This window comes from Hydra viridissima, unplaced genomic scaffold (genome assembly GCF_058129835.1).
Source record: "Hydra viridissima isolate aposymbiotic clone 2 unplaced genomic scaffold, HvirCarnegie_v1 scaffold_16, whole genome shotgun sequence".
Taxonomy (NCBI): domain Eukaryota; kingdom Metazoa; phylum Cnidaria; class Hydrozoa; order Anthoathecata; family Hydridae; genus Hydra; species Hydra viridissima.
The window spans coordinates 6,517,233-6,534,213 of NW_028324315.1; the positions used below are offsets into that span (position 1 = coordinate 6,517,233).

The following is a 16,981-nucleotide window of genomic DNA, read 5'->3' on the forward strand; positions in this document are numbered from 1 at the left end:
GAAAAAAAGGCAGCCATTTTGGTAGTTTCCAGATAATTTCTTAAGTTTAACTACGACATGTTTTTACGTGGTCTTATGGTTATTTCTTTCAATTATCTCTAGTGAACTAAACATTTTTTCAATTAAAACTTGATTCAGAACAAACATAATTGGAACTAAACCTATAAGGGTCGACAACTTAGAAATAAAATTACTCGATAGTTTTTCTCCGACTTTACATATTCTGCTGAGCTGAAACATTTCTTTTTGAAGAAACCTGATTCACTACTGACAGGGGGCACCAAACAAATGAAGTAACAGCAAAATTATTTTGACTCTTCATTACAAGTTAATTATTATAATTAGCTAAAGATAGTTAATTGTTATTAGAAAATATATAAACTGCACCTATATGTTTAAAAAAATTGAAACAATTTTTTGAACAGACCTGGCAAATTTTTAACTTAGAGTCCACGTCTTTACTTAATGTAGTTTCTCCGTTTTCCCACGTCAGCTTTCGAAACTTTACAGCGACGATTTCTACAAACCAAGGTGTGGTGAATGCTACAACTTGATATACACGCTCGCTTAGCAGCCTTAAAAATTGAATTTGTGTACGACCAATATTTTCATACGATACCTAAAGTTTAACTAAACTTTACATAAAAAACATTTTATAAAGAACTTTACCGAAAGAATAAAAAAAAAGCCTTCGAAAATTAAGATAAACCAAGGATAAAAAGACCTACAATAAAACCACGTTCCAGATCAGTAAACCACGTCTTGTTTTCAAAGTCGTAAATAAACCCGTCAAGCTACAATTAAAAACTAACATAATCATTAACGTTTTCATTGTGGCTTACAAGTTTTCAAATTTGCATTGAATAAATTCAAGCTGACATAAGACATAAGAAAACAGTATATATATATATAAAAAAAAAAAAAAAAAGTGCCGTTAAATTTTTTAATCGATTTCAAAAACGGGCTACTTGGGTAAAGGAACTCACTTGAGTTCCAACATTTTTTTAAAGAAGGCTTAACGCGTTTAGTTCTAATAAAAATCAGTTTTCCTGCACTATCTTGACAATTGTCAATCAATTTTAAGTGTCGTTTTGCATTTTTTTCACTGCAAAATTTTTTACTTAATTACTTATCTCTAACTGTATGGCTGACGTTGATGGAGAAAAATCTAGACACGATTTAGTACCTCAAAAATATTCCCACTGTATTTTTAAAATAAGTAGACGTTATTTAAACCAAATGTCAGTAAAAAATCCTTTAAACTCGACTTATTGTTTTCACGATGACTAAAACTTCAACCCAGTGTAGAAGCTCGGCTGAAGTTCTAATTTTAATGATATTTGAAAAATAAAATTCTTAGAGCAGCCTCATATTTACTTACAGAGCTCTTTTCGCGATCAGGATATATGCAAGTTTCACCACCGGCCGTAAAGTTACAGAATGCGTAAACTGCATCTGTTGAACTTCCCTGATTTGGATCAATCCAATAAAATCCTAAGTAAAGAAATAATTTAAAAATAGGAAACATATCGTCACCATCTTGTTTAAACATTGAGAGAAAAAAAATAGACAAATAAAAAATCAAAGCTTTAGATCCACTAAAGTAGATTAAAAAAATTAAAGTTTAGCAACCAAAGATTGGAAATACGATAAAATTTTTTTTGCTACCGTCTTTATTAAACTTATTACAAGCCAACATGTCTTTGCAGTAACGTGCTGGATTATCTTTTAAGCCACTAGGTATTTTCAAACTATTTAATTCTTTTCTTAAAGTATTCAGTTCTTCAGCTAACTTTTCAAAAGATAAATCATCAGTGTTTCTACGGCGACGCCCTCTACCACCAATTTCTTCATAGTAACCCTCTTCTGGCGGGCCTTGTAAAACACTTGCCTAAGTGAAGAAGTTGTGACATTAGCTGGATTGCTTTAAAACTTTATGTTAGAGAATAACAACAGCGAATAATGAAAAGTTTTTTTTTAAAAAAAAAAAATAGAAATACATACCCATGGAGCTAAAACAGCCTAAAAAGTTAAAACCAAAGAGTGTATAAATTAATGTTGATCAAATCAAAAATTTTAAATAGAAGAGATAAAAGAAAAATACAAACTTACTGGAGGTCCAGGTGGTCCCTAGGAAAAATTAAAAAACTATTACAGCTAAATTTTTTTAAAAAAATGTCCAACAAAATGAAGGTAGATTCCTTAAAAGATTTTACGGAAAAGACAAGTAGGAATGCTTACTGGTGGACCTGGAATTCCCTTGATTCCTGCTATGCCACGGTTTCCTTTTTCCCCCTAATAAAATAAATTTTTCAAAAACTGTTTTTGAAACCTGAAATTGTAAAAAAAAAAAAGACTCAAGAAAGAAAAACAAGTTTAACATAACTATAGCCAAAATCAACTGATAGTAACCTGAATTACCTTAACACCACGCAATCCCTAAAAAAAAAAACAAGAACTTTCACTTAGCGATTATAAAAAAGAGTAAACCTAGAACTTTACATAATTACTGAAATAAAACTTACCTGTTCACCATTTAGACCAGGTAAACCTCTTACTCCTGGATCGCCTACCACTCCCTTTGATTGAAGTAAGATAATAGTTTATTTTTAAATTTTGCAACAAATAAGATCTAAATAAAACTTAAAATGAAATTTAGAACAAAAAAGAAAACAAATAAGATATAAAAGATAATTCAAGCTTTTTAGTTCCCTGTGCTTGCTTTTTTCAATTTCATAACTATAAAATTAAAGCATAGTTAAAAAAACAACAAAAAAACAAAAGAAAAAAAATTTCCTATCAAATTTACCTGAACACCCTTAGGCCCAACAATACCAGGTGGACCGATTCTTCCACTAGCACCCTTGCATCAATATAAATATTGCAAAAATTATCAAAATCATTTCTTGATAGAAAACAATCGTTTATGAAGGAATATCCAAACAGCATCAATAAAGTACAGCATAAAGCTAACACTTAATTTTTTAAAATTTAAAAAAGAAACAAACAAAAAAAAAACCTTATCTCCTTTAAGTCCTGGCAAGCCTGGTGGCCCTGGTGGTCCATCATTTCCCTGTAAAATAAAAAAAAAACAATATCTAAAACAGCTTTAATCCATTTAGTTGTCTTTTATGCATACATTTTTGTCATGTAGACAAACTTACCTTATAACCATTTTATTTAAACTTACCCTATCACCTTTTTGTCCAATTCCACCAATAGAATCAAGATTCTAAAAAATTTTGTAAATCCTGTAATGATGATATTACAAATAAAAAATTAGAAGTAATAAATAAAAATTATTTGAAATTAATAAAGAGCAGCGAAGAAAAGTTTGACAATTCCTTAAGTAATAGTATGTCCTGTTAATCCAATCATTTAACTTACTGAACTTTCAAGATCTACTTTTGACTCGCATTTGCCAGCTGGGCCCTTAGTAAAAAATAAGTAAAAAGTGAGCATTAAGAATTTACATAAAATAAAAATCTTTACCAAACATTTAACTGGTGTAATAAATATAACATTAAAACAAGCTTTTAAAACTTAAAATAATTTTACAAAATTAAAACTTTTTAGATAATAAAATTCGAATTTATTTGTCATTCTTACTGGAGGTCCACGAGGTCCAACGGGGCCAGGAGGACCTGGTTTTCCAACTTCCCCCTAGAATTTAAATCAACAATATATTTAATATATGAGCTGTAAAAAATATTCAAAAGTTAAGTTATGATAGTAAAGAATGCGAGTTTGTCAAAAACTATGCTAACTGCTTGTCTATTTTTAGTTATGAAAAAAATTTAATACTGCAAAGACTTTTAACAACTAAAAGCTTTTTATGCAACTTTTCAATTATAGAAATTTCTACATTATGCTATAAAAAAATACCTGAGGTCCAGATAGTCCCATCAACCCATCAGATCCAGGTGGTCCCATTCCTCCCTGAAAAAAAATTAAAAAATTAAAAGGATGAAGTTTATGCAGCAACCATTAAACTAAGCATCGGAACTAAGCATTGGAACTAAGCATCGGAACTAAGCTATAGGACTAAGCATCAGAACTAAGCTATAGGACTTAGCATAGGAACTCTTACCGGAATGCCATCAATTCCAGGCTGTCCAGGTGCACCTTTTGGCCCAGGTAAACCCTAATTTAAACAAATCAAATTATTAATGAACTTATTATTTCATTCTCAAACTTTTTCAAAATCTTGTTTAAAGTAAGTTTTTTTCAGCACAATCCTACAGCAGAAACGCTTGCACTAATTGAAAACTTAAATCACTATCAAAGGGAGATTTGGGATTTGACAACTACAGTCAACAAGATCTTTTTGTATAAGTTTGTATGTATTTGATTTTTGTTTCTTTGATTAAAAAAAAAAAAAAAAGAAAAAAAAAAAAGAAAAAAAAAAAGGTTTGAGGCATTCCCATGTTGATACAATCAAATTGTGAATTAATTTTTAATTGTCTATGTTCTGAAACAATTTACATCAAAAATAATTTTATTTATTATAAAAACCAAGTTCATATATATATATATATATATATATATATATATATATATATATATATATATATATATATATATATATATATATATATATATATACTCACATTTTCCTTAATTTGAAACTGTGCACATACAAATGACTTAGACACTAGTGGGACAACAGTAAGTGGTAAGTTTACTGTAGCAACCATAACAAAATTGTGGTGCTTTCAAACCACTTAATGGGTGACAACTGAAAAACAAGACTGGATTTAAAGACACATATCTCTTTTAAGGTATAAGGTAAAAGAAAAAGGAAAAATGTTTTAGAAAGTATCTTTATTCTATTTTTTATCTATATATCAGTTAATTTCAATTAAACCATTCCTTATGACCTTATCAACTAAGCCTGGTATAGACTGAACTAAACTCCTTATGAGCACAAAATTAACTTAATTAAAGCAATACTTGATTCTAGAGCGTAATATTTTAAGATTTTCTGCATGCTAATTATTCTTGTGGATAAGACCTTTCAAAATTTTTTGATAGAACGACATTCTGGCAAGTTTTCAGGGTTATCTACTTTCTCAAAAGAATGCACTTTTTTCTTGTTTAGGCACATGATTACTGTTTTTGCATAGTGAGATGATGCCAAATCAGGACAGAATATATATGCACCATCTGAATGATACTTTTCAATGAATGGAATAAGTCTCTTCTTAAATGCATTTAAGTAGACTTCTTGATTTACAGCCAGTCCACTAGGCACAAAATAGGGCTGAGAAATGCCATTTTCAGAAAAAGCAATCCATAGAAGTAATTTTTTTAAAAACTTTTGTTTTGTTTGGTATTTAACTGTAGATGGAGTAAATTTTACATCAATAAGTATAAAATATGTAATTTCCATTGATACTGGAGTGATTTAATGTGAAATAAGACTCATCAATAATTGGTTTACAATTTTTTAATTTCTGACACAATCGACTGCACTTAGTTCTAGCAACTACTTTTTGCTGGTCAGAAAGTTTTCGAATTGTCATTTTTTTTCTTGGTTTAATTTTTGCCTTTTTTTTTTTTTAAATGTTTTACTTATGTATTTTTAGCCTTATTTCCACTTCTTTAAACTTTTTGGTAATCAAATCTACTTTTAGCACGTTTAATTATCTTGTAGATTGTACTTTTAGGTATATTCTCAGTTTTAAAGTGGTCATAAGTGAACTTTTTACGCACATTTCTGTAATTTAAATAAAATTCATACACACGTTTTCTAATCTCTTCTTGTTTTGAACTTATTTTTTTATTCATTTTTCTATAAAAATTAAAAACACATAAAACATTTAAAAACTAAAATAAAAATACTTTTTAAAATATTTTTCCATGTCTTTAAATCCAATCTCATTTTTCAGCTTTCACTTGTTATATTATCCCTCTGAAAGTTTGCTATCTTTCTAAACCTATTGATTGATTTTTATCATTATTAGTAAGATACCCCAAAAGTGACAAAAACTAATTAAGCTGGATGATGTGTAGCAAGTGTAAAAAATACCACCTAAAACTATCTGACATACATAGTTGCATCACAAAAAAATATTTGATTGACACATATAATAACAGAGCTTAATAAACCTTAGGTCAAAATAAAATCTGTTATAATTTTCTGCAATCTACGACTATAATTTTAATTTACATCTTTTAATGGCTGCATGATCTCAGTAAGATAAACTTGATGTTTTACTGCCAAGCAGCATTTTAGAAATTCCAACTAAAAGAAGAGCTGATATATTACACTGCTTTTTACTGTTTCACATTTTTCCAGGGTCTTAGATGAAATATTTTTAACCATTATATCAACATTTTCAGATTAATGAACTTTTTTTTTTTGCAGAATTATTCAAATAGATCAGTGCTTTTTCTTGCAAAGTGAGAATCCTTTTATATTGCATAAAACGTTTCATCAAACCATATCAACTATTTGCATCAAGAACAATATGAATTTGCCCATTTTGGAAAATATTTTACTTTTCAATTTATAATTTTTCTGTCAGAAAATTACTAGGATACAGGAAACAATTTACCAAAACCATGCAGAAAGTGGGTCATGAATTTTCAAGAACCGTGCCTTCTTTAAGGAGACTTAACACTTCAAAGAATAATTAGTACATAGGGAATTTCTTGTTTTAACTGAGGATGATTATCTTATTGGTAAATTTTCTTTTGCTTTAGATTTGAATTAGTTTTACAAGAATCTATTTCACTTGGAGTTAGCTGATGATCCTGTCATAATCAACTTGTTTAGATTTCATTTGAATTAAAAATGGTATTATTGAAAATGTTTAATTAACTTCATATAACTAGCTTATATTATTTAGTTTATTTATTTTTAGCAATCATATTCAATTTTTTAAATGTAATTTTTTTAAAAATTGTATTGCTTTATGTTTCTTTTCTTGTAATTGTAACTATTGGAATTCAAATTTTCATAGGTCAATCTTTAATTCTTGTGGTTAAGGTTTTAAAGATGTCAATGCTTGGTTTAGGGAGTTTTAAGTAATTGACTTTAATCATTTAATTTATTTTAATTTAGTAATAATTTTTAACTTTGTAAATTATTTGCTTTAAAGCTTTGAGAGGAAAAGAATACTTTTTTAACAACTTTTTCACAACTTTTTTCTTTCTTATGAAATTTTTAAAACTTATCAAATTTTTTGAACCAAAACTTATTTTTCTATGTAAATAAAACACTTTTTTATTTAATTGCCCATTCTAATACTTAAGCTAAGGATAAATGTCATATGGTTGATGGTTAAGGTAGCATTCTTTCCTTTTAAATTTGGACAAAGGAAGAAATTGAGAGAGGGAGCATTGACCTAGGAGAATACCATGATACAAGAACATATACATGTGTATCATTCTTGTGTAATTTGATTTACTGATAAGACTTTACTGAATGAGTTGAATGAGTTTGCTATTCTAGTAGCTGATAAATAATTGTAAAATTTAACCTCTTTTTTTAAATTAATTTCATAATTATAAAAACAACGTGCAAATCAATAATCTGACCTGCAAACCAGGAGCTCCTCTAGATCCATTTCTTCCATCAAGTCCTGGTTGACCCTAAATAATAAAGATACATACTTTTTGAATTATAAATGCAAAATATCAAAAATCATAAATTAATCCAAAATATATATAGCAATTATAGCACAAGAATAACTTCTTATTTAAAAAATTTATTTCGTAAGTGTGAGACCAATAGAAAATAACACAGAATTAAATTAGTCAAAATAAAACACTTCAACTAATTTTTTACCTGAGCTCCATTTTCACCTTTTTTGCCATCTTGACCAGGTGAACCTTTTGGTCCCTAAATCAATGATTTGTAGTCAAGTAAACAATTAGATTTACGTAATAAGTAAAATAATTAAAGCCCAAAATAATTTCTTAAACCTAATATAGCCCAATAAATTTTGTTCTGGATTAAGTCTTGAGTCAAAAAAATGACTGGTCCATGAGAGAGCATTGAAAGATAACCATAACTACTAAAACTATTTTTCTATTATTTATTGTTTTCTTTCAAATAGTTTTCTCAAAACAAATTTAGTACATACAGAAGGCCCAGGTACACCAGGAGCTCCAGGACTACCAGGCAATCCAGGGGACCCCTAAATGAGAACTCAAAATTTTATTTCAAAAGTTCTTAGTAGCATAAACTCACATGTGTTCATCAAATAGGTTAAACAATACTGTATACAAATTAGTTCTCAAAACCTTTTGTCCTTGTAATCCAGGATTTCCTTTTTCACCCATCACACCTTTTTCTCCCTAAGAAATAGGAAAATATAGTTTGTCCAATAAATTTTCTCATCAAATATAATTATGATGAACCATCATCATAACCATTATTGTAACTGTTTCTATATTGCTAATAATATTCAATTTCAAGACAAAGTAAATCATAAAAAATATTATTAAATAAATATGAAACAGTAATAGCTGCAAGATATTAAAAAATAAAAAATAAAAAAAACATAAACTGAAGTACCTTAATTCCAGATTGGCCAATTTCTCCTTTTTGACCAGGTAAACCAATTGGCCCCTTAAAATAACAAATTATTTCATATGAAATATTTTTAGGGATCATTTCCATATCATGACAAATTAATAAACTTTACAAAAATTTGTAAGAAAAAACAATAAATTACAATAGGTCCTTGAATTCCTGGCATTCCTTTAGGTCCAGGCTGTCCAGGTAAACCCTGAAACAGTAAAAATGCTTTCTGATACTGGCATGATCTTAATGACATAAATAGATTAGAGAATTTTGAAGAGAATGTTATACTGATTTTAAAGAAAATAAACTCTTAGCACCAAAATAAAGCTTTCAATTAGAACTGACTTATATACTTTTATGTACAACTGTTTTTTTTTTTTAAAATATCTGAAACAGGAGTTAAGTACTTACCTTCTCTCCTTGCATTCCAGCAGTACCAGGTTTTCCAGGTGGCCCTGTATCTCCCTAAACATGTTTTTTTTTTTAAAATGTAATTAACATAACCCTAGTTTTATTGAATTTGACAGAAGATTCAGTCTTAGAGTTTAATCTTGGAGAAAATCAAAAGAAGCACAATGTTAGAGAAAGGGGAGGGGGGGGGGGTAAAGGTGCAGGGGATTATTGTAACATCTCAAGCATTTTTTCAGCCAATTAAAATTTTGCAAATCTATTTCTGTACCGCTTAACTTTGTCTTTAACATGTGTAATTGAAACAAATTTTGGGTTGAAAAAATGAGCAGCTGCATAGGGTGTCCTGGTTCTCCCAACCCTTCCCTACTAATTGTACTTAAGAAAGCATAAGTAAATTAATTTCAAGTAAATGATTGAGAATATTTCCTTGTTTATTAACCAGTCAGACAATATTAATAAAGGAAATATTATGTAAAACTCTGTAGTTTTTTTAAAAAAATTGTTTATCACTTAATATCAGCACTGAAATTTGTATGTAAAAACTATTTAAAATGCAAGTAACAAGCACTAGCTGTGCTAGGTTATTTTGATAAAATGACAGTAAAATAGAAATTTAATAAGTATTTAAATAAGTATTGAAAAATCTTTTACTTTAAGGCCAGATGGACCAGTTGATCCAGGAATTCCAGGTAATCCTTGTTGACCCTTTAAAAAAGAAATATTTTAAAAAATAACTTTATTATTAAAAGCAGCATGAGTACAAAAAAATAAACAAAAAAATAACATACTATGAACAAATATTTGTAAAAAAAAAAATTTTATTTTAGATAAATCCTTTATGAAAGAATCTTTATCAAGAATTTAGAAATTTTTATTTAATGTTTTATTACAAATTTTACATAGTAAAAAAAAATAAAACAATACAGAGTTTTGATAAAACAAAATAGGCAACATATAAAAGCTAGTATTAAACAATAGCCCTTATGCACCTTTTTGTAACTAATTCATCTCCTTTGCATAAATTTTACTAGATTTTTGTTAATTAATTTGAGTAGTCCTGATATTTCACAAAACCTTCTTTAAATTTTAAATAGCCCCAAAAATTAATGCTCCCACTTTCTACCATGCAACCTTAGTATAACAGCATTTTTTCAGATATTCTTTTTCAAAAGAACTTTGCCTCTTGTTTACAACATAAAAGTTGTTTTCATCCACCTTTCCATAGACAAATCACTTTAATCTTTTGTCTATATCAGGGTAACAGTATTTGTTTTCTATTGGTTGCAAATACACTATATTTTTCCTAAGCAAAATTTTTCTAACTGTATTTGAAGTATGTTTTTCATCAAACCCTTCATCAAACCCTTCTATCTTTTCAATAGCTTTTGACTAAAATCACTTAACAAAATATTGGGTTGTTTTCACATTCTCTAGATACTTTGTGACTTCTGGACCCAGATTCACATTGGATAACACTTGTCTAAATACAAGTTTCAAGAGTATTTCTGAGCATTTCTCAAAAAGTAAATGGAGCCATTTTCATACATGCCACTTAGTTGCTTTGCTTACTGCTTTTTGACCCTTTCTTTGCATCTTCTCTGCCATAAGGTATGACTTTGATTACTGGGTAAATGGCTCAAGTTAACACAGCTAAAATTTCTAAATGTTTTTTCTTTTGCATGTATAACTTAGGTAACAAATAAACAAACTTATGGGAGTTTATAATGGCAGCTTTAAGATCTAAAAGAATACAGTACTTAATGATAACATTATAAGACCAACTATAAAATATCTAAATACTTTGTCTCCTTGCTTTCCAGGTTCCCCAAGTAACCCTTTTTTACCAGGAAACCCCTAAAAAAAAAAATAGTTTTATTCTTAGAGTTTTAGATTAATTTTGTAAAATGTAAACAACTAAGTTGTCAACAACAGTTCAAAAAATACTTACAACATCTCCAGGAGGTCCTTGTTCTCCAGTTAATCCTCTTGATCCTGGCAATCCCTGAAAACACAATTTATAAAGATAACCTAGATTTTAACAAAATAAAGTTGACCAATTAAAAACTTTTCAGCTGAATTTTTAAACATGACGAAGTGAAACTAACTATAGATTAACAAACTATGAATGAAGTTATGGTATATTACTATATGTACAAATTATGGTACATTATTATATGCACAAATTATGTATATTGTTATATACGCAAATTATGGTATATTATGATTAGCATTAATTATGGTAAATTATTATAGACACAAATTATGGTATATCATTATATGTTTATTTTTATATTTCTACAGGGTGTTCGAAGAGTATAGCACAACTTCATTTGCCTGCTACTAATTAGTCAATGATAATTTTTTAGAATGTTTTTTTTTTAAACATATATAAGGAATATTTATATACCTAAGATTGTTATTTTTGAGAATACAGTTCTACAAAAGTTCAAACTACAAAAGTTTAAACAAGCGCATGGTTTAACAAAAGATCCATTCACCATACACAGCATCAAAAGATTAGTTGATAAATTCAAAGAAACAGACTCCATTTTGCTAATTGGCTGCTTCAAAACAAGAATGTTTTAGACTCAGCATTGTTGACTGATAAATACCACTTCTATATCAATGGCAAAATAAATACAAAGAACTGCATTGTATGGTCTAAAGAAAATTGCATTGAGCAAGCAGTAGTAAGCATTTCACGAGAAAAAACAGCTACAGCCATTGAAAATTTGGTGGCCCATTAGGAAACTGTTGTGCAAGAAAATGGAGGTCATTCTGAGCATATAAACTAGAAAAAATATTCCTAATTTAGTTGTATTTTTGAAATAAAATTTACTGTAGTTTGATTGTTTTTTCTTTTTGCTAGCTTATGTTAAAATTGTGCATTAATTTTTAAACACCCTATATACATACACATTCTTGGTATATTACTACATGTACAAATTATGGTATAACAATAAGTATGGTAATTTATGTACATAATTAAGTACAAACTATGGTAAAACCAAATAAAAATAAACATAACTTTGAAAAAGACACCAAATCATTAAAATTTCTAATGTAGACAAAGCCATTAAATAATATACCTTACTTCCTTCAATACCAGGCTCCCCTTGAATACCTCTATCACCAGGCAAACCCTAAAATAGGTTTAAATAAATTTTATAAAAACTATTACTAAAAATTTGAGAGATTGATTTAAAATTCTTTTTATCATAAACTTTATCATTTTTAGCTTTAATATCAATAAATACATACCACAGCACCAGGAAAACCTCTTGGACCAGGAGATCCCATAGGACCAGGTTCACCCTAATTAAAATAATTAAGTATAAATTTTCCACATAAAAACTCCTGCTTATAAGCACATGTATTAAATCATACAGAAAACATATGGATTACAAAAATATACTAAAAACATGCACACTGAATAAATTCATAAGCATGTGTGAAGAAAATATGACAATAAAATACCTGTTCACCCTGCTTTCCATCATTACCAGGAATACCAGGTAAACCATTATCTCCCTTAATAGATATTTTATTTCACTCAATCAAAAGCTGTACTCAATTTAAAACTAAATCAAATAAATCAATGTAACAAAACCATCACAATAGTGCAATGGTTTTGTGATCAATTTATTCAGTATTTTGTTATTTTATTTGAAATTTAAGAGTTCAGTTAAGAAAATAAATTAACCTTATCTCCATCTAAACCTATAAGACCTGGTAAACCAGGTAGGCCAATTACACCCTAAAGAAACAAAAAATGTATTTAAAAAAGAAGCCAAATAAAAAAATAGTTTTAAAATGAAAATATAATTGTTACGACAGTTGTACTTTATAATGACATTAAGTTAGTGTCAGACAGAGAAGTCTTGGATTCTGTCAGATGCCAAATTGCAATTAAATGTAAGAAAAAACTTAATTTTTCAGGGTGAGTTAAATCATTTACGACAAAAATTTCAAAGGCCACACTGAGCTTTAGGAAAATGTGCGGGATGCTTAGGTATACTCCTGATACAACATCAAAATCTAGTAGATTCTATAGGGTGATGATGTGATTAAAAACAAAGGTAAACAAAGTAACTTTTAACATCTGAAAAATTTACTTATCACTTTTGTCACTTTGAATGTTTTCTACTAAGATTTTTTAAATAAATTATTTGCACAGAAAGTCATGAATGTATTAAATTTGAATTTTTGTAAACTGTAACCATAATGAACTTAAATAGTAATAACTTTCTTGTTGATAAGAGAATAAAAAGTAACACATATTAAACAAATATACAAATTAACTTTATTGTATTTCTTTAAATTATACAGTTTTTGTCTTCTTAATTTACATGCATCATGTACTTACAAACTAAATACCAAGTTAATGGTTGGTCTTATAGAAGATCAACTTTATTGGCTAAATTTTTTTCAAGCACATTTATATTATTCATTTTATTATTGTTTTTTTTTCAATTGAATATATTTAATGCTGAGTTTTAAGTTATATGCTTCTTGCTATATATTTTATAAGTGCAAAACACATGCATACATTTTTCATAGGAATTAAAAACCCCTAATGCATATGCAAACTATATGTATTCTAAAATGTATCTTTCTTGATTAACTATCTTGATTTGCATTCCAAACTTTTCAGAAGGGAATGTTAAAAACTTGAAAAATTTAAGAAATTACCATAGCTCCTTTAGCTCCAATATCTCCAACTTCTCCAGGTTGACCAGGAACACCCTTATAAGAATTAACCCCAAGCATGATTAACATAACATTTTAAAAACTCATTTATGTAAAATAAATGAGTATAATAAACTAATATAAAATAAAAGAGTATAATAATTTGGCTTATTTAAAAACCTACTATTTAAAATATCAAAAAAAAAAAAAAGCATTTTAAATAACAAAGGGACAGAAAAAGCATACCATGTCTCCTTTAAGGCCTGGCAATCCAGGTGTCCCAGCAGACCCTTGAGCACCCTGAGATAGTTTTAAAAAATATCATAAAATTGTTCTTAAAATATGCAAATAAGTTTCAAATACATGGAAAAAAATTAATAAAAAAATTTAAAGGAAAAAAGAGAAAAGAAGAGCTCACTTGAACCCCTACATCACCAGGTGGACCAGGCTTTCCAGGCAATCCTGCAGGTCCCTGAAACAAATCCTTTTTAAATAACGAAACAACATATCAAAATATTCTAGTAACAATTCCTTTTTACTTTCTATTATCTAAATATAGTGTATGAAATACTCTTGTATAAAACTATTTTTTTAAAAAAAGTAAAAAGCTGAAGAGCATTTAAGAAGCTAAATCTTGCTAAAAACATCTATTAATTATATCTACTTTTTTTTTGTTTTTATTTCAAAAATTGTGCTCTGAATGTTATAGTTGTTGGACTTTTAATTGTCTGATTTTGGTAGAATAGCTGAGTATTAAAAATTAAAACAAAAACTAAACTTTTAATGATAAAATTTGAAGCATTAGCAAATAGTTGATCTTACAGCTGGTCCCTCTGGCCCAATTGGTCCCTCATTTCCTTTTAAACCTGGTATTCCCTATAATGTAAATTGGATTCGTAAATATAACAACTGGAAAAAGGTTCCAGATAATTTGTTTACAACAGGTTATAAAAGCTAATCAAGAGATTGCATTTCTAGATATGAAACAATGTCTTACAGACTTTCCTGGTTCACCTTTTAACCCTTCATTACCTTTATTTCCCTGTTAATAAAAAAAAGTTAAGTCAAAACATTAAATGAAAAAAAAAAACGCTATTTTTTTATTGATAATAAAAATACTTACCTTAACACCAGACTCTCCTTTGATTCCTGCAGAACCTGGGTCACCCTGAAACATAAAGAACCAATTTCAAACAGCTATCTAAGAATATATCTAGAATTTCATGAAAATATTTCATATTTTATAACCATAAAATCAAATAACAAAAAAGTTTAAAAAATATACTTTCTTTTAATGTCACTTAAATAGCAAGTTACCTTAATTCCAGGTTTACCTGCTGGACCCGGCACTCCATTATCTCCAGGGCTTCCCTTAAATCAAGTTTTATAACAATGATAAAAAGTTATACCTTTTAATAGAAGTATATTTCTTACAAGTTTAACATTTTATTATATTGATTAAAAAAAACAAATTATTAAATATTACACACCTGTTTTCCTATTAATCCTGGTTCACCTTTAGCCCCATTTTCACCAGGTTGTCCCTAACATTTAAAGTATTGCCTTTATTACAAAGAAAATGTAAAATAAATATAGCTACTTTAACCTTTACTCAAATAATCCAGTTTTTAAATTAATTTTTTCAAAAACTAAAATATGCTAAAACAAATAAATCCAAAGAAAATACCCTTTCTCCAGGAGCTCCTTGAGGTCCAGGAAGACCAGTTTTACCTGTTAAACCCTAAATAAGTTAAAATTAAAAACTGTTATTATAAACATTTTAATTGTTTAAAATGTTTTAAACTTAGCTTTTTATTTAAATCACAAAACTTTTTTTTATTAAACTAAAAAGTAACTAAATTAATGAAATTTTACAGTATCTCCTCTTGGTCCTGGTAACCCTATAGGGCCAACTGGTCCAGGTGGCCCCTATATTAAAAAAACAGAAAGTATTATGATCAAAGTTCTTTATAATTGGAAAAGTAAACAAATAAACAATACATCACACAATTTTAAAGAGTAAAAAAAACATACATCATTTCCTGGCACACCTATGCTCCCTGGCAATCCCTGAAAACCAATTGATCCCTAAAATTGATAAAAATATATTGATAAAGAATAAAAAATGCTCATAAAGAATAGCAACGAAACAAACTTCATAGCATTTTTAATTTAAATTTGTTCTCTAGGTTAAAAAAAAAGAAAAAAAATTGAAAACTACCTTCGGTCCTTTTTCCCCAGGTGCACCTTCTTCTCCTTTTTTCCCCTTATCCAAAAATAAAAAAATTAAAAAAAACTAAAAAACTTTTTTAAACTTATGAAGTTTTAATTTGCTTGTTTTAAATTATTATTGTAATTAAATTACAGGTAAAAATGGTTACTTTAAAACAAAACCTTACCTCTGCGCCATCCATCCCATTCTTTCCATTAATTCCCTTTTCTCCAACTTCACCCTTTAATAATGTTATATACAAATATAACTTCTCATGAAATGCATGCAAATTATAAAATTGCAAAAAGCTTTGACAAATGAACCAACTATTTTTATAAAGCAGTATATTCCTATAACCAAGCAAACACAAGTTGCAAACTCCTACCCTAGGTCCTGGAACACCTTGAATCCCATTAGCTCCATTCTCACCCTTAAACAATTAAGAGTTGAGTCAAAAACACTAAACTTTTATTTAATAAAAACTATTTAATAAAAAAATTGAAATATGAAACAATTAACTTTATAAGATTTTAATAATTTCTCTTTATATTTAAAGTATGAATGGTTTTTTGATTTTATTATTGATTGATCAGACTAAATTTTTGTAGACAACTTTTGTAGGTAACTTCACTCCCATTATAGTTTTATAGAAAACTTATAGGTTACTTTACCCCACTTTAGTTTTAACCTCATAAACAAATATGCAAAAGCTTTTTGAAAAGAATAGTTAAAAAGATTGAGAGTGAAACACAAATGCTTCTTGTGTTTCAACTAAAATGATAAGAGTTCAAGGGATTTTAGTAAGCTTAGTTTAGTAACTAATGCACACAATATTCAAAGCAGCTTTTACCAGTGCATCCAATATCGATAATACTGAAACCAAGCATCAGTTTTTTACTGGATGATTTTCAGTATTGGACTCTGTTTAATACTAATAGTTAATGAAAGAAAAATAAAAGAGACAGAAAAGCATCCAACATCTTATCCTAACTAAAGAAATTGCAAATTACCTGTTAAAATGTTTTGTCATTGAAAATAGAAAACACCACCAGTACAGACATTATTAACAAATAATTAACTGTTTTTAATTTATTACTTTGGTTCATTTTAGATACTGATTTTTGATAAATTGA

At 28.1% G+C, this 16,981-nt stretch overlaps 2 protein-coding genes across 11 annotated transcripts in view; both read right to left on the reverse strand.

Moving 5' to 3' along the window:
* The window catches only part of LOC149877743 (uncharacterized), a 392,865-nt gene that overhangs the window by 269,504 nt on the left and 106,380 nt on the right, over positions 1-16,981 (reverse strand). The gene's annotated exons all lie outside the window — the stretch shown is intronic.
* Positions 1-16,981, reverse strand: part of LOC145181722 (uncharacterized) — a 96,011-nt gene that overhangs the window by 760 nt on the left and 78,270 nt on the right. For 6 of the 10 annotated variants that reach the window (XM_090073473.1, XM_090073476.1, XM_090073474.1 and 3 more), the window contains 44 exons: positions 16,234-16,278; positions 16,036-16,089; positions 15,858-15,902; positions 15,671-15,724; positions 15,512-15,565; positions 15,324-15,377; positions 15,127-15,180; positions 14,954-15,007; positions 14,760-14,804; positions 14,634-14,678; positions 14,459-14,512; positions 14,055-14,108; positions 13,883-13,936; positions 13,640-13,693; positions 12,651-12,704; positions 12,425-12,478; positions 12,209-12,262; positions 12,037-12,090; positions 10,896-10,949; positions 10,748-10,801; positions 9,599-9,652; positions 8,948-9,001; positions 8,688-8,741; positions 8,528-8,581; positions 8,254-8,307; positions 8,094-8,147; positions 7,796-7,849; positions 7,546-7,599; positions 4,091-4,144; positions 3,886-3,939; positions 3,610-3,663; positions 3,388-3,432; positions 3,191-3,232; positions 3,020-3,073; positions 2,810-2,863; positions 2,526-2,579; positions 2,422-2,439; positions 2,242-2,295; positions 2,113-2,130; positions 2,005-2,022; positions 1,669-1,891; positions 1,382-1,494; positions 729-794; positions 428-619 (listed from right to left, as the gene is read on the reverse strand). In XM_090073473.1, the coding sequence (XP_089929599.1) occupies positions 428-619; positions 729-794; positions 1,382-1,494; positions 1,669-1,891; positions 2,005-2,022; positions 2,113-2,130; positions 2,242-2,295; positions 2,422-2,439; positions 2,526-2,579; positions 2,810-2,863; positions 3,020-3,073; positions 3,191-3,232; positions 3,388-3,432; positions 3,610-3,663; positions 3,886-3,939; positions 4,091-4,144; positions 7,546-7,599; positions 7,796-7,849; positions 8,094-8,147; positions 8,254-8,307; positions 8,528-8,581; positions 8,688-8,741; positions 8,948-9,001; positions 9,599-9,652; positions 10,748-10,801; positions 10,896-10,949; positions 12,037-12,090; positions 12,209-12,262; positions 12,425-12,478; positions 12,651-12,704; positions 13,640-13,693; positions 13,883-13,936; positions 14,055-14,108; positions 14,459-14,512; positions 14,634-14,678; positions 14,760-14,804; positions 14,954-15,007; positions 15,127-15,180; positions 15,324-15,377; positions 15,512-15,565; positions 15,671-15,724; positions 15,858-15,902; positions 16,036-16,089; positions 16,234-16,278 (2,589 nt within the window). Of the gene's footprint in view, positions 1-427; positions 620-728; positions 795-1,381; positions 1,495-1,668; positions 1,892-2,004; positions 2,023-2,112; positions 2,131-2,216; positions 2,296-2,421; positions 2,440-2,510; positions 2,580-2,809; positions 2,871-3,019; positions 3,074-3,190; positions 3,233-3,387; positions 3,433-3,609; positions 3,664-3,885; positions 3,940-4,090; positions 4,145-7,545; positions 7,600-7,795; positions 7,850-8,093; positions 8,148-8,253; positions 8,308-8,526; positions 8,582-8,687; positions 8,742-8,947; positions 9,002-9,598; positions 9,653-10,747; positions 10,802-10,895; positions 10,950-12,036; positions 12,091-12,208; positions 12,263-12,424; positions 12,479-12,650; positions 12,705-13,639; positions 13,694-13,882; positions 13,937-14,054; positions 14,109-14,458; positions 14,513-14,633; positions 14,679-14,759; positions 14,805-14,953; positions 15,008-15,126; positions 15,181-15,323; positions 15,378-15,511; positions 15,566-15,670; positions 15,725-15,857; positions 15,904-16,035; positions 16,090-16,233; positions 16,279-16,981 lie in introns of those variants that run through there. The other 4 variants (XM_090073478.1, XR_016447756.1, XR_016447754.1 and 1 more) reach the window with 4 other exon arrangements.